The sequence below is a fragment of the Cebus imitator genome, unplaced genomic scaffold (assembly GCF_001604975.1).
Source record: "Cebus imitator isolate Cc_AM_T3 unplaced genomic scaffold, Cebus_imitator-1.0 Scaffold365, whole genome shotgun sequence".
Taxonomy (NCBI): Eukaryota; Metazoa; Chordata; class Mammalia; order Primates; family Cebidae; genus Cebus; species Cebus imitator.
The window spans coordinates 1,666,367-1,681,499 of record NW_016107680.1 but is presented as its reverse complement, the minus strand read 5'-3'; the positions used below and the strand labels follow the sequence as shown (position 1 = coordinate 1,681,499).

General features: G+C 37.8%; 1 protein-coding gene across 38 annotated transcripts in view; it reads left to right on the top strand.

Moving 5' to 3' along the window:
• SORBS2 (sorbin and SH3 domain containing 2) overlaps positions 1-15,133 on the top strand; it is a 390,878-nt gene that overhangs the window by 268,986 nt on the left and 106,759 nt on the right. For 20 of the 38 annotated variants that reach the window (XM_037730846.1, XM_037730840.1, XM_037730855.1 and 17 more), the window contains 2 exons: positions 5,827-5,876; positions 11,609-11,701. The exons of 8 other annotated variants lie outside the window; for them this stretch is intronic. In XM_037730846.1, the coding sequence (XP_037586774.1) occupies positions 5,867-5,876; positions 11,609-11,701 (103 nt within the window). In that variant the 5' untranslated portion in view covers positions 5,827-5,866. Of the gene's footprint in view, positions 1-5,826; positions 5,877-11,608; positions 11,702-15,133 lie in introns of those variants that run through there. 10 more of the 38 variants (XM_037730851.1, XM_037730858.1, XM_037730850.1 and 7 more) reach the window with 2 other exon arrangements.

The following is a 15,133-nucleotide window of genomic DNA, read 5'->3' as shown; positions in this document are numbered from 1 at the left end:
AAAAAAGATCTTTTGAAAGAACAAAGAAAGCCACCTGGAAAGTGGAATTCCTTTTCAATTTCAACATGTTGCTAAGCTGGGTGTGAGACAATTGGGAGATGGGAAAATCTGTAGAAATCAATCTTATAAACCATATAGCTTGCTTCAGTCTAAAGCAATACAATAATGCCCCGTGTATTTTCAGGAAAGTCTAGATTATCTTCTTAAGACTCAATCAAAGGTAACGGTCTGCTTCAAAATATTTGAAATATTAGTGAATGGGAATAATGCCAGTTTGCCAGACTGGAGATGCTTTGCTGTCGGTGGAGAAGACGATGATAATGACATTGGTATAAATTGTTCAGACGCGTAGAAATGGGCAGAACTGGGATGTGAGTCAAGCTTTGCCTATTTCTTGACCTATTCTTCCAACATTATTCAGTTCACCTATGCATGTGTTATAGGAATATTCTAATTAATTCCTCACACGTCTCTTTGATAATGTGCCTGACTCATGAGATCCTCATTCAGGATCTGCATTATTTTCATTAGAAAATGTTTTGGCGTTTGATTTGCATATTATAAGCTAATGGAATTCTCCTAGTACTGTACTATCAAGTTGAACAAATGACTTAGTCTTAGCAAAAAGATGCACATGTCAATATGTGTTCTGTGATGATCTCTAAGATTACAATATAAAAGTAAGGAACGGCATGAAAGTAAGCTGTCTGGGCATGGTGACTCATGCCTGCAATCCTAGCACTTTGGGAGGCTGAGGCAGACAGATTGAGGCCAGGAGTTCAAGACTAGCCTGGCCAACATGGTGAAACCCTGTCTCTACTAAAAATACAGTGTGGTGGTGTATGCTTATAGTCCCAGCTACTCGGGAGACCAAGGCAAGAGAATCACTTGAACCCAGAGGCACAGGCTGCATGCAGTGAACTGAGAACACACCATTGCACTCCAGCCTGGGCAGCAGAGTGAGACTCCATCTTAATAAAAAAGAAAAGAAAGGAAGGCTCTGGAGCAATATTAAGTCACATGACCATTTAAAGCAAATAGTTAAGGTGAGTGATTCACCAACCTTGAGACTTCGGAATGACATCAGAAAGAATCATTTACCAGGTGATCAACTTCTAATCAGTAAAGCCTTTAGGGAAGACTAATAAGCATTTTGAACAACTTACATTGTAAAGTCTCAAAAAGAAAACTGCTGGTTTCCTTGGAAGACATGTAGTGAGGGCTCTTTATTCAGGAAATTTTTCCAAGTATCAGGACATTCGGTCTAATTAAAACAAACACGGCATATTCTCCTAAAAAATTATCAACAGCCTCATTTACATTTGTTTCTTTACTATTTGTGGTAATTTCTCCTTATTCCTAGAATTGATGTTGAATGTGTTTTGACCTCAGCATAGATAAATAGATGCTGTGGGTAAATTGGCTCCTGAATACTAAGGAACATTTTTAGGCCCTGTTAGCACAGGGATTCTGGGAGGAACTCAGTGTTCTTATGAGCACGGACAGTCACGCCATTGCTGTTGACTTGTGTGCCACCTACTCGGGTTGAGGTGAGTTTCTAAACTCACAAAATAAATAACTTAGAGTTTTCTTGTAATTATTTCAAAGAGGCATGTTGACATATAGGAAAGATAGGTGAAGATGAATGTCAACCTGAATGAAGTCATTTGACTATAATTGAAAGGTGAAATCATTTGGCATTTATGAATACTTCTTATTTTACCACAGTCAGAGATAGAGATGCATTAATGCATTGATCACTTAGGGCAGTTTATCCAAAAATAGTGCTACATATAATCCCATTTCAAAATAAATAAGTAAATTCAAGTTAAAATCTGATGCATAATTTTAATATGATTATATTTTTATTCTCATGTTTAAAATACATCTCTTTATTAAAAAACTAATATCCTGCAATGTTTTCTTACTACTTAAACATCAATGTGTTTTGAATAATATATGAAGTGTGAATAGACGAATTTCAAAATAACCATAGCAATGTATTGGCTTAAGATTAGTCTGTGGAAAATCTTTAGGGCAACTCCTCACATTAACTGAGCAAAAATTCAGTCCTCTAGTTTCATACATGGTCTTGGTACTTAAATTCAGGTCTACAAAAATAAAACGACCTACACAGAATTCTTGGCCAAAGCTGGGGAAAGGATTTTTGTCTCTGCTCCTCTTCAGAATGGCGTGCCTGGTGATCAAAACAATTCAAGCAGAATTGCAAGACAACAGGCACAAAGGTATGTTAATGCCCACGCAGGATCAAACTCCTTGGGATCCTTATTCAAAAGTTAAATAGCCCAGTCTATTCTCTTATGCATATTGAGAACACAGGCTGCTCTGATTCCTGCGGAAAAATGAGATCTGATAATCCAAAGAAATTCCAGCAGAGCTAAAAGACTATAGACCCGAAGTCATGCTGTTAACAGCCCTTCCCTGAACAATCGACACAATCCTTTGCCATATGTGTTTTGGCAATGGAGGCTACTCTAACCCATAAGTAAAACAAATCCATTGTGGTCACAAATCAGGACACATAGAAAGTTGCTCTTGATATGAAACTTTGACAAAAGTAAATACAACCCCATAGCACCTGTTGAAATCATGTCGACACCTTAATGTTCAGATATTTCTTTGCTCTGTGGACAGTCTACTGAGGCTCGAGGTAATCTCCATGTAATGCTCAGTTCTCATAGTCTCGTCCCTGGTTCAATTCCAAGTTAAGAGAATACTCGAAATACTATTTTCTAGTAGCATGCAAACACTCTAGGAATTTGATGCTTTCCAGAATAATATGTGCTTGTTATGTAAGTACAATCAAGGACACTTTTTCCGAGCAGAACAAAAGAGATTAAATTCACTTTAGTTTGAGTTGTCTAAAGAGAGTTCTCAGTCATGGATTTGTTAATGGGCTTAGCACAAATAATGGAAGTAGAATCACGCATTTTCATTAGTCACCCAAGAAGCCTTTCGGTTTCAGATTCTTCTTGAGAGCTCAGTCACTGGGATTCTTCTTTTAACAACTTGGAAAATGTCTTGCCTGATTAGGAAGTTAGTCATTTCACATTTTGACATCTAAAACAATGGGAAGTTGAAAAACCTCACAAATTACATTTATAAGTAACAGGATACAACACTTTAAAGATGAAAACGTCAAGGATTTGTGGCGCCTTTCTTTGTTCCTGTTACTCCTGTTTTACTTTTTGAGTGTTAGATGGTCTGTAAATATCAGCATTTGAATTCAAACAATAGATGTCGGTAACTAGTTCTCTCACTCGGTACAGAAGCATTATTATTGTCTACCAGCAGATTTTGTCTTCTGAGTTAGCCGTGTTTGACGTTTTCTTTGTCAGTCAGTATTATTCTAGCCCAAATACTGTCTTCCTCATGCAGCTTTAAAACCTTAAGCAGTTTTAAGGACAGGGTTGCCTGGTTCCAAAAGGAGTGGAGAAGTCAAATTTGGGAAAAGTCCTTATAATCCTCATTTTCTGGAGATTGTTTATCCCTTCTTGTTTTAGAAGTTGCCTCAGCCTCGGTCACAGACATCCCCTGGGGCTTTTCTTTTCCATTTATTTTGTCCATTTAAGGTTAACATATTAGGAGTTTTGCTACTGAGAGACTAAAATAAATACGTTTGAAAGCGCTTTCCCAAAGCTCCTGTGCTGGCCACGGCCCTCTTCCCTGACTTCATCAGCATCCTTCAATACAGGCGGTATTAAGGCTACCAAGTTGAGTTTTTGGAAATATGCCACATTTTTAGACGTTAATTCTGGAGAAAAACAAAATCAACAACAACAACAAAAAAAGAAGTGTACCTGTTTAGTTACATGCACGGAAGAATAGGAGACAAAATTTATCATCATAAAATTCCCTTCAATCATTTTTCAAAGTCTGTTGGCCCGTGAAATGTTCCTGTGACGTTCACTGCAGCAGTGAGGGAACTCAGTTCCAGCCCGGCCGCGCTAAGCATGGCTCCTGTCCTGCTCCCTACCTGCAGCGAAGGCCCGGGGCAGATGGGCACGGCTATGACACTGGACACAGTCAGACTACACAAAAATTAAACTCTGCGTAGTAAGGATACCATCTATATTGTTTTCAGCTTATAGCTCTAAAAACATATATTGAGGTGATTATCAGTATTGTGATGTTACCCATTTTAAATGTGCATTAATTTAGTATTCGAGGCCTGAGGCATTAGTAATTCAATCTAGGCAAATATGCATGTGTGTGTGTGTGTGTGTGTGTGTGTGTGTGTGTGTGTAGCAAAATGAGAAGGATTTTATATATATATAAAATCTTACTTTATAATTATATTTCATAGGATGTAAGCTTTTTTTTATGTTATTTTATTTCAGCATTTTGCCCCCACTGGGAGAAGGGTACCATCATATTTAGCTAATGTTCACATTTTGATTTTATTATTATAATTTTGCAGTAGTAATGAACAAAGCCAGGCTTTCCATAAGAGCTGAACCCCGATAGCCACACTGAAAGAAAATAATAGTTGTCGAATTGAGCAGAGGAAATGGTCAGAAGGGAGAAGAGGGTGAGAACCTTAGCAGGCAAAAACAAGAAAGCCAGGAGGCTCACTGGCTGCTCTTTTTAGACGCTGAGAAAAATATATTTATCAAAAGTCTTTCTTGACAGGTAATCATGCCAGTGATTTCATTTCAAACTCCTCCTCATTCATCCAAAAGGAATAAATAAAATTCTTGAAAATGTTCAGATGTGGCAGTACTAACGTGCCTGGAAGCTGTGACTGCATTGTGTTGGGGAGTTCTTGTGGATACCAAACAACTCGGGAGCAAAGGCCAAGTGGCCAGGGTCAGACATCTCTCGCAGGGAAGTCTTGGACTTAGATTTCCTTCCTTGTCAGTGCGTCTTTTCTCTTTGGTCTCGGGTTACGGATAAATAAGAAACTCCATAAATGGGCTAAGAAAATATGCCAGAGAAAGAACTAAGTCATCTCACATGTCATAAGATGATACGCAATATTTAAAACTTTTTTCTGAGACATGTCCATTCTGCCAACCATTTCTAGTGAATTCATCCCAATTGCTATGCATCCAACACCACTGGGAAAAGTCGGTGTTCAATACGAATGCAGAAATGGGGTTTGTAGTAACCGTCTATTTCCTGTGTCTTAAAAAGAGAGAGATGAATCTCGTCTTTCTTGACAGTGTCCTCAAAATATGCATTGCGTTCATTACATATTCCCCGGTAGTAAAATGACCCGCACATGTAAGGCAATGATTTTAAAGTGCCAGGGTAGCTTTTAAAATTCTGGAAGAGGACACTTAACACGCAATCCTTTCAGGCTTAGAGAACAAAAACTATTTGTATAAATATTTGCAGAAGAAATTTAATTTTTAAAAATGAGAGCTCAGCCAGGCACGGTGGCTCACACCTGTAATCCCAGCACCTTGAGAGGCTGAGGTGGGAGGATGGCTTGAGCTCTGGAGATCAAGGCTGCAGTGAACCAGGGTCACATCAACTGCACTTCAGCCTGGGCAGCAGAGCGCAACGTCTCTCTAAAAAACAAGCAAACGAGCACAAAACGTCTCCATTTTCATCCATTAATGCTAACTATTCAACAAAAGCATGAAAACAGAATATGATCTGTCTCATGATCATAGGACCAATGATAACAGTTTAACATGAATAGAATCATAAATTCTTCCTACCTTATTAAACACTGATTTAAACAATGACAATGTGATATTAACTTACAGGTACATCGAAAACAAAAACAAAACACACTTTTATGATATTTTGTTCCACGTGCTAGTGAACAAATTATGCACCATTTTTTTCCTACAGGAAAACTGAAGACTTTAATAACAAACTCTCCAAGGTCAAAATGAACACAGGTATGCTGTCTGTTAGTTTTAAACTCTCTTAGCCTTGCTCTCTAAAAATCGTGTTGGCCCTAAATCATTAGTTTAGCACTCTGCTGATCCTAAATGTGATTGTGAATTCCGATTCGGTACGTAGCCTAGAGTCATAACTTTCTTCTTTGTATTTGTGCTCCACCCTCATAGCCATCAAAAGTCGAATTTTCTGTTCTGTTACTTGCTCCTACTTCCTTTTTCATTAATCACATGTTAAAAGTAACACCCATAAACAATAGGAAGAGGTAGTATGTCATTTGTATGTGTACTTTTGAAATCGCTCACTTGAAAATAAGTTAAATTCAAAGGCAAGCTGCTCTAGGAGAAAATATCTAAACTTCTCCGTTTTATAAACTCTTTATGTTGAAGCAGTCAGCAGATTGAATGCCAAAGCTTTATACAAAATCAGCTTAATTAACCTATAGTCACAATTGACATAGTGTTGTAAGCATTATATGTTTAGATGTGAGAACAGTATCTCCAAATAGCTCAACAACCATGCCTCTGAACTGCATCGTAGACATTTTAACTGTAGAAGTGTTCGTAACACATGCTAGGTACATATGAACTTTTTTCCACAGTAGAAATGATTTGGCTTCTAATTTTGCCTTCCCCCGACCTTGAAATATACAGTATTAACTAATTCAAGAAACAACTTTCTCACTGAAATTTTGTAACCTGTGTTTAAATGATACCGTTTCCTATCCGCAAGTGATCACTGGAAAGTTGTTTGAGCCGTCCCCCCATGGCAGAGTAGAAGGGATGGCCCAAGATGTTCTCTCATGTCCAGCTGGTTGCCTTTTTGCTGTCTCTTGTTGCATCAAAGTGCCGACAAGGAGGATTACCAACCACTGGCGAGGACCAATACCTAATCCCCAGGTCTAGTGCAGAGCCTTGCGTCACGTTCCAGGTGCCACAGTGGCCCTGAGAAGGCTGGGTGGGCAGGCTCTTGAGGATGCAGTCACCTTGCAGATGTGGACAACGGGCAAGATGAGGATTCTGGAGACAGTCAAAACACACAAGGAAGGCTTAGCAATCAAGAGAAGTTACAGCCCTGCAAACACATCATGCAAACGCATCTTGAAGATTGGAGATGTCAGATCAGACATGGGGAACAAAGTAGAAAATATTATTAAGTAAAGGAGAGGGAGGAAAGCAAATAGAACGTGGAGCCCACAGCTGGACTAGCATCAGCCGTGTTTTGGAGCTACAAAGTCATTCCAGCAGAAGTTCCATATGAGGAAGTGATATTTTCTTATCCTTCCAAGACGTCTCCCTGTAGACTTAAGCTGATCATAACTTCCCAGTACTCCTCATTTCATTGAGTGCTGATTTTCCTATTTATTATAACCCTATTATGACAGAGATTTGCATACATGATATACTGAATAGACTGTGTTCATGTGCACTGCCTTCAATAATTGCCCTTCCTGTTCAAATAATTCAATACCTCATAGCAAAGTAAGCACACAGAAATTTGTAAATTTGTTTAAGTCACTAAGGTACTTGAGCCAAGTTACTGCTTAGCAGCACAAATGTAACCCTCTAAAGCATCCTCTCATTTCTAAGGAGTAAGCTTGACTCTGGATGGGATGCAATTTGAATAGGATTATTTTGCTTATGTGGATGAACTTCCGCTTATATATAATGATTGGAAAATATGGTATTCAAACTTATGCACAAATTTGATCAAAAGTGACTAAAAACTTTTGCACAAAATTCCAAAATAATATTTTTATAAAAACATACCACTCTTAAATATATATATTTATATATATATATATATAAATATATATATATATATATTTTAATACACACATACACACATTGTCTTAGGAAGTTGAAAGCATTGTGACTGTGTTTACAAAATGAATTAGGAATTTCTTCCTAAAGAGATAGTAAATAAAATTGGCCTGCATTATCTACAGATAGATAGATGATTGATAGAAACATAAATACATAGATACATAGATAACAGATAGATGAATAAAGTGGCCTCACAAGTTCTTATTTTTCTCATCCCAAAAACAGCTTCTAGCTCTTCTGACTTCTTTTGTCTATTTATCTACAGATAGATGGATAGATTCATAGATAGATAGATAGATAGATAGATAATACAGATAATATACGGATAGATAAATAATACAGATAGATAATATATAGATAGATAATGCAGGCCAGTTTTATTGATATATATATCAATATATCATTTAAATCAGAATATATCTTTTTAATGATTGATATATTGGATAAGCTAAATTCAATCAATATTTTTTATCAATCAATAAAGAGATATATTCCCATTTAAATCTTCATGTGTCTGTCACTACGGTTAAAAAGCATTCTTTTATGTTAAGTGTTTGCTTTTAATCAATATGTAATAAACTAGCCATGGGGAATGTGGCTAATTTTTCATGCTAAAGTGTCTAAATAATATAGAAAATATACAAAACATGTTATATGTCCACTCTTAGAATTTTTAACCCATTACTTTCTTACACATATCTTAGCTATTGAAAAAAGGAGAAAAAAACATCAAATAATTCTCCATGTGTAATTTACCCACATGAGTGGTTTCTAGCAGTAGAAACAGCTTCCAGGAATCTTGCAGCTCAGGGGAAGAGTGGCCCAGGAGGGCTGCAGGTCATTAATGAGGACAAAAGGCAAGGCCAGCATTAGGATTCTTAAGGATAAACTGGCACAGGAAAGGTCGCATCCTCGTTTTAAGATCTTAAACATATCTTCCAGGAGCATCAGAAAGTATCAATATATAAGAAAGTGGAAATAGAATATAACATTCTGTTCCAGCAATTTTACAAAAGCCTCAAGTTTTAGAATTCAGCTCTTCATTAAACTTTATTAAAGACAGAGTCTCCATTTATTTAATCTAGGACTTAGCACTTCCTAAAATACATAAATTGTCTAACCCAAAGATTCTCAAACTTTTTTGGTTTACACTGACTTTTAATGCCTCAGTAATTTTTTTCATAGTGCTTGTAGGCCAAAAATACCTAACACTTCTACTTATTAAGTAGTTAGGGGCTAACAACTTAATAACTTAGTAATTACTTAATAAGTATTTTGTTTTGATGACTTAGAAGCCATTTGACAAAATAATACATATAAATTGAAAGAAAATAATTTTATTTCATTCTTTATAACAAGAATTACTTACTAATGGTATGTGTGTGCCTGTTGCACACTGAAAAAGTTCTCAGATCTTAGAATGAGATTGTACATGGCCACTCTCATTTACTGATCTAAAATGTTTTACAGGCTGGACGGGCACAGTGGCTCATGCCTGTAATTCCAGCATTTTGGTAGGCTGAGCCAGGAGGATCACCCAAGCCCAGGTGTTGGAGACAAGCCTGAGCAACATAATGAGACCCTATCTCCATAAAAATTTTAAAGATTAGCTGGGCACGATGGCATGTGCCTGTAATCCCAGCTATCAGAAGCTGAGGCAGGAGGATCAGCTCAAGCCCAGTGAGCTGTGATTGCATCACTGCACTCCAGCCTGGGCAACAGAGCAAGACCCTTTCTCTAAACATAAATAAATAAAATGTTCTTCAGAGGGTACTTGCTTTTTATCATAGCAATTATCAAGATCCCAGTTTTTCAAAAATATGATGTCATCAAAAGGAATACAGCACATGCAGTCAGCACAGTGTTTTCCTTAAAAGCCAGAAAGATACCCCAACACCCTTGTGAATTCACCAGGGTAGCCCAGGACACCTCAGTCCACAGTTTGAACACGATAGGTTTAACCTGTGACCCTGGATCTTCTCATTCTGGAATTTTCTCTTTTCATCTACACGCTTGTTAGATGTTCAGAAGTAAAAGAACTAGGAAATATAATCACTCATAGAGTGATGTCAGTTTTCACTTTCAACGTCTTTAACTACACAACCACTTTAGGCCCGTTCACAGCTCCTGGAAGCAATAACATTACCTCCATCTTATCAGACACACTTGTCTCTAAGCTGCTTTCAGTTTGCTGAGTCTGCTAAAATCCTCAGTTCCTTTTGGAGCCTCTCCTGAAGGAAACTTCTGTTGTTTATACCATTTGTGTCACTTTCTTTGGGTTCTTAATTATAACCTTTGATTGATTTGGCTCATTTTCCTTTAAGATTCTTTCAAGTCGGTTTTCTGGTTAAATGATTTTCTACATTAAGAAATTGTTATTTTAAACATATAGTTTAAAGAACTTAAATTTGTTATAATAATCACTCCACTGATTTTAAGTTCTAATATTAGTCTTACTATTTATAATTTTTATGAAAAATTCATTCAAATCATGCTTCCAAGCATCTTTACTAATCTAAATTCTCTCATGTCCAATAAACACACTTGATGCTTTCCCTGTGAAAACAAAGAAAAAGGAAAAATAGGAATGTGACAATATATAATGATTATATTACCATATCGGTGGTTATGTTGTCTTTTTTTATAACTTTCAAAAAGATTTGATTTAATTTTGTTTTACTTAATGAGCAGAATGAGAGGAATGGGCAAAACTATTTATTGCACATGCCGTATTACAGAGGAATCTAAGAATGGAATTTGAAGCTAGTCATAAATAGAACATTGGCCTTCCCATTTCGAAAGACTTCTCTTCCAAATTTAGAAGTCTAAACTTCTCACAGCACATTAAAATGGCTGATGCACTTACACGTATTTTACTTCACAGTGTGACTTGCACAAGTTTAAATATTAGGTCATAGTACACATATTGCTAAAAAGTATACAAGCAATAAATGAGGCCAGGTGTGGTGGCTCATGCTTGCAATGGGAGGCCAAGGTGGAAAGGGCACTTGAGCCAGGGAGTTTCAGACCAGCCTGGGCAACATAGCAAGACCATGTCTCTACAATAAGTTAAAAAGTTAGCCAGGGACGCTGGTGTGTGCCTGTGGTCCCAGCTACTCAGGAGGCTGAGGCAGGAGGATGGCTTGAGCCCAGGAGTTTAAGGCTGCAGTGAGCTACAATGGCACCACTGCTCTCCAGCCCGGGTGACGGAGCAGGACTCCGGCCCTAAACATAAAAATTTAAAAAGTAAAAGTAATACACTACTTTCTTTAAACATAGTCATTTCAGTGTCATATATATCATTTTAATTAGGCTAGTTATTTCCATAACTAACAATAACTACAGAAAGAATGAACATTCCATAATGCCGTGTGTTCCTCTATGAATTCTAAAAAAATGTATCATATCTGTGTCACTAATAATTTTTACTGCGAGAATTATTCAGGCGCTCTTTGGGAATTCTAACAGATAGAACATGGTAAAACTTAAATGATATTAACTTAAAAGTGTGTTGTACCATAGCCCTTAATCCTGAAATAGCGCTAATCCTTGACTCTAAAAGCCAGCTCCAATGCTTATAGAGTTAGATTAAATTGAGTTTAAGTGGTATAAACAAAATTGAGTTCTGTGCCTGAGTTTTCACAAGGAAAACCATAAAATGTTAAGTATTAAATCTTCCATGCTTTCACGAAAACAGTGACATCTATTTCTAAGGCGGATCCCTGATCTTGTTTTGTTTGTTGTAGTTCGAGGGAGGTGTGAAATTGGCAGGTGCATTCCGTGGTTGCCGACTCTGACTGTTTATCTATCTCATGGATGTCTGGCACATTTCACTTAAAACGCATGATATTGCATGTGCTTTTTCTGTTGCCTTGGCCTCTGCTATGTCATTTTTTTGCTTCCAGATAGTGGTGGGTCTGCTCGCAAACGTGCTGCCATGTCTGTCACGCTAACATCTGTGAAGAGAGTGCAAAGTTCTCCAAACCTATTGGCTGCAGGTATAATATCACTAACTCACAGAACGTCACACTTGAATGGCTTCTAGCTCTTCTGACTGTTTTTGTTCTAAACGTAAAAAGCAAAGGAAAATGAGATCTTGTAGGAAACATTTTACATGTGTAATTAAAAACAGCAGTCACTTACCAAAAATAGGTTGAGTAACTGCAAGTGTTAATAACTATTTAAGTTTTTGCTATCGCATGGACTTAAGTAACATATTTCATTAGGATAACTCATAGGTTATTTTAGGGGGTTAACCTAAAAACTGCTGGGGTAGGAGTACAGGGATACAGGATGAAAAGAGGGATTTGTAGGAACCCAACTCTTCATTAATTAGATTCTTTGTCAAAAGTTGCAAACAGAATGATAGAACATTAGTTTTGAAAGAGACCTTTACTGTCCTTTAATCCAATCAGCAAAGACCCTTCTAATATATAGATAGATAGATTGATAGATAGATATAGATATATAGATATAGGTCAAAATCTTGACCAATTAAGATTAACATGTACCCACAGGTAGGAAGTCACTGGGGGTATGACTTTTCAGCATCCACTCAAGTGGTCTCTTTATAATAAATCTCTATCATGACTACCTAAGCCACAGTACCTAAGTTAGGCACAGTACCTGAGGCACCGTCTGCATTGGGAGGGGTGCAGCTGTTAGAAGATCAAGCGGAGGCCAGCAAGCCCTGTGCCTCTAGACCCTGAAATAGACCCACACCCTTTGGTAACTGGTTGGTTGGTTGTCTGGCTCAGTAGCTGCAGTTTGGGGATTACTTGTTTTTTATTTATAAGAGTAATGGGTCTTACAGCAGAAGTCAGAAAGGGATGGAGAGTCTTTAAATAATTTTGATTCTCATTATGCATATCACAATCTTTTACACATGTGCATCTAGCAGTTGATTAAATACTCAGGGTGTTCTTCACTTTATGGCCACTTGATTCTAAACTACTGAGATTTCCTTGGGGAAAAAAAAAAATAACTTCCATATGGAGAATCTCACTTCTGTTCACCGCCTCTAATCCACAAATGGATTTCAATGTCCACCTTTAAATGCCAGGCTAGTGAGTTCAATTATATTTTAAGTTAAAAGAAAATGCAAGTTGCATTGCAAGGTTTGTGGTATGACCTCATTTTGGTTAAAAAAAATCTAGATACAAATCTCTATTTTTATGTATTGGCTCATGTGTGTACGAACACAAAAAGGTGTTAGAAAAACTACAGATGTGTTTACATTGGATACCATGAGAAACAGGAATGAAGGAAGTAAGATAATAAATTTAAGAGTTTAGGGCCATCATGTAATTGGAATGCCAATACCCTGAATAGCGTTGACATTTCAACCAAATAGGATCTCAGCCCAGCCTACTCAGACATGAACCACTGATGCACGTGCTAGGAAATGGCACACTGCATCAACAGTGCCAATTTGGAGAGTCAAAACTGGAATGTACGTAATTTCATATAACCCTACTTAATAGAAAAGATTTAACACTTCAGAATTAAAATACCAAAAAAAAAAAAAAAGATTTCACACTTCAAGAGTACAAAATAATCTTCAGTATAACAACGCAGCTTTGGGCTGTTTTAAGTTTTCTATCACTAGGAGTAAGATTCCTAGAGAATGATGCCCACTGAATTTTGGACATTATTGTTTAAAAGCAGCCCTCTTTTGTGTCTATTAGACACATAAAGTAAGATCCCTTTTTCATTTTTTTTTTTTTTTGAAATGGAGTCTTGCTCTGTCTCCCAGGCTGGAGTGGAGGGGCCCAATCTCGGCTCACTGCAGCCTCCGCCTCCCAGGTTCAAGTGGTTCTCCAGCCTCAGCCTCCCAAGGAGGTGGGATTACAGGCACCTGTCACCATGCTTGGCTTATTTTTGTATTTTTTTTAGTAGAGACATGGTTTCACCATATTGGCCAGGCTGGTCTTGAACTCCTGACCTCAAGTGATCCAACTGCCTCAGCCTCCCAGAGTGCTGGAATTACAGGCATGAGCCACCACGGCCAGCCCCCTTTTCTAAAGAAGTTTTCATTGTATTTTTAATTAAGAAGTCTGCATTATTATGCACAACTGCATTCTATGTAGCTTTCAAAAGAACTTATATGACAGTGTCTTTACGTGAATCAAAAGAGAATTGATAAATATTAATTGCCTTCAATATTGTTAAAATATAACTGCCTTTATGTAAAACCTCCTCAAAAGGTCCTAAGCCACTTTGTCAATATGGCCTATCCGTTAAAAGGGATTTAAATAAAACCTGAGCATAGAGATTATGATGTGACACGTATCACAAACACAGCTATGTAAAATCTATCATGTTAGAATCTTAGCAGTAGAAAGGGCCATTGAGGGGATCCAGTTCCAGCCCTGACATGGAACCGGGAATGTCTTGCACAAAATCTCAGACAGATGCTCACCAGTTTGTGCCTTGACACGGGGAAAAGTGCTGGTGAAGGGCACATAGAGCTCTTCGTTCTTCAAGACCCTGTTAGTATATCCAGGAAAGGGAAAACAGCAGGAAGGGAAAAACTGACACCATTTAGTCATTCGCGGATTTTCAGTGAAGCCACGACTATCTATTAAAGAACACTGGAAATTAAAGACTCAGACTCCTAGAGTCCTAGCTTTGTTTTTTCACAAGTGAATGTGCATCACCAGTGTGGCAGCTTTGGGGGAAAATTGTTTTCCCTGCATATCTGCCAAGCCATTTACCTGACCGACTTTTTTTTTTTTTTTTTTTTGTAACCTATATTCTCTTTACTTGACATGGATCCATGATACTTTCTATTTCCTGCTGCAAAGAACAGGTGTTCTCCCTTTCCCAGGCTTTCCTGCAGGAATAAAATGAAAGCAGGGCTATGCTTGACAGTGTCCACATAGAAGACTGTAATAAAAGAGCAAGTCAGGATGGGGTGTTTGAAGTATCTATAATTGGATTTATTTTAGAGAAAGAGGAATGATGTGTACTTCAGTCTCTTTAAAAGACCACCCACTTCAAAGCAGACTTTAATCATCAACATAAGTTTTATTAAAATATTGGTTCATCCTCAATAAGAACATCAAACACCGGGGCCTGTCGGGGGGTGGGGTTAGGGGAGGGGATGGCAGGTGGGGGGATTGGGGAGGGATAACATCAGGAGATATGCCTGATGTAGATGACAGGGGGATGGATGCAGCAAACCACCATGGCACGTGTATACCTACGTAACAAACCTGCATCATCTGCCCATGTTCCCCAGAACTTAAAGTATAACAAAAAATAAATAAATACAATTTAAAAATATGTTTAAAATACTGGTTCATCCTGAAGTTTTAGCCCAGAGCCATTTTCTCCTTTCTCTTAATTCCGCACACCCGTGTCTACGGTGTGATGCCAGGCCTTTCAGTCGAGCCCGCCACTGTTACTGTCCAGCGTTTCCAGTGGCA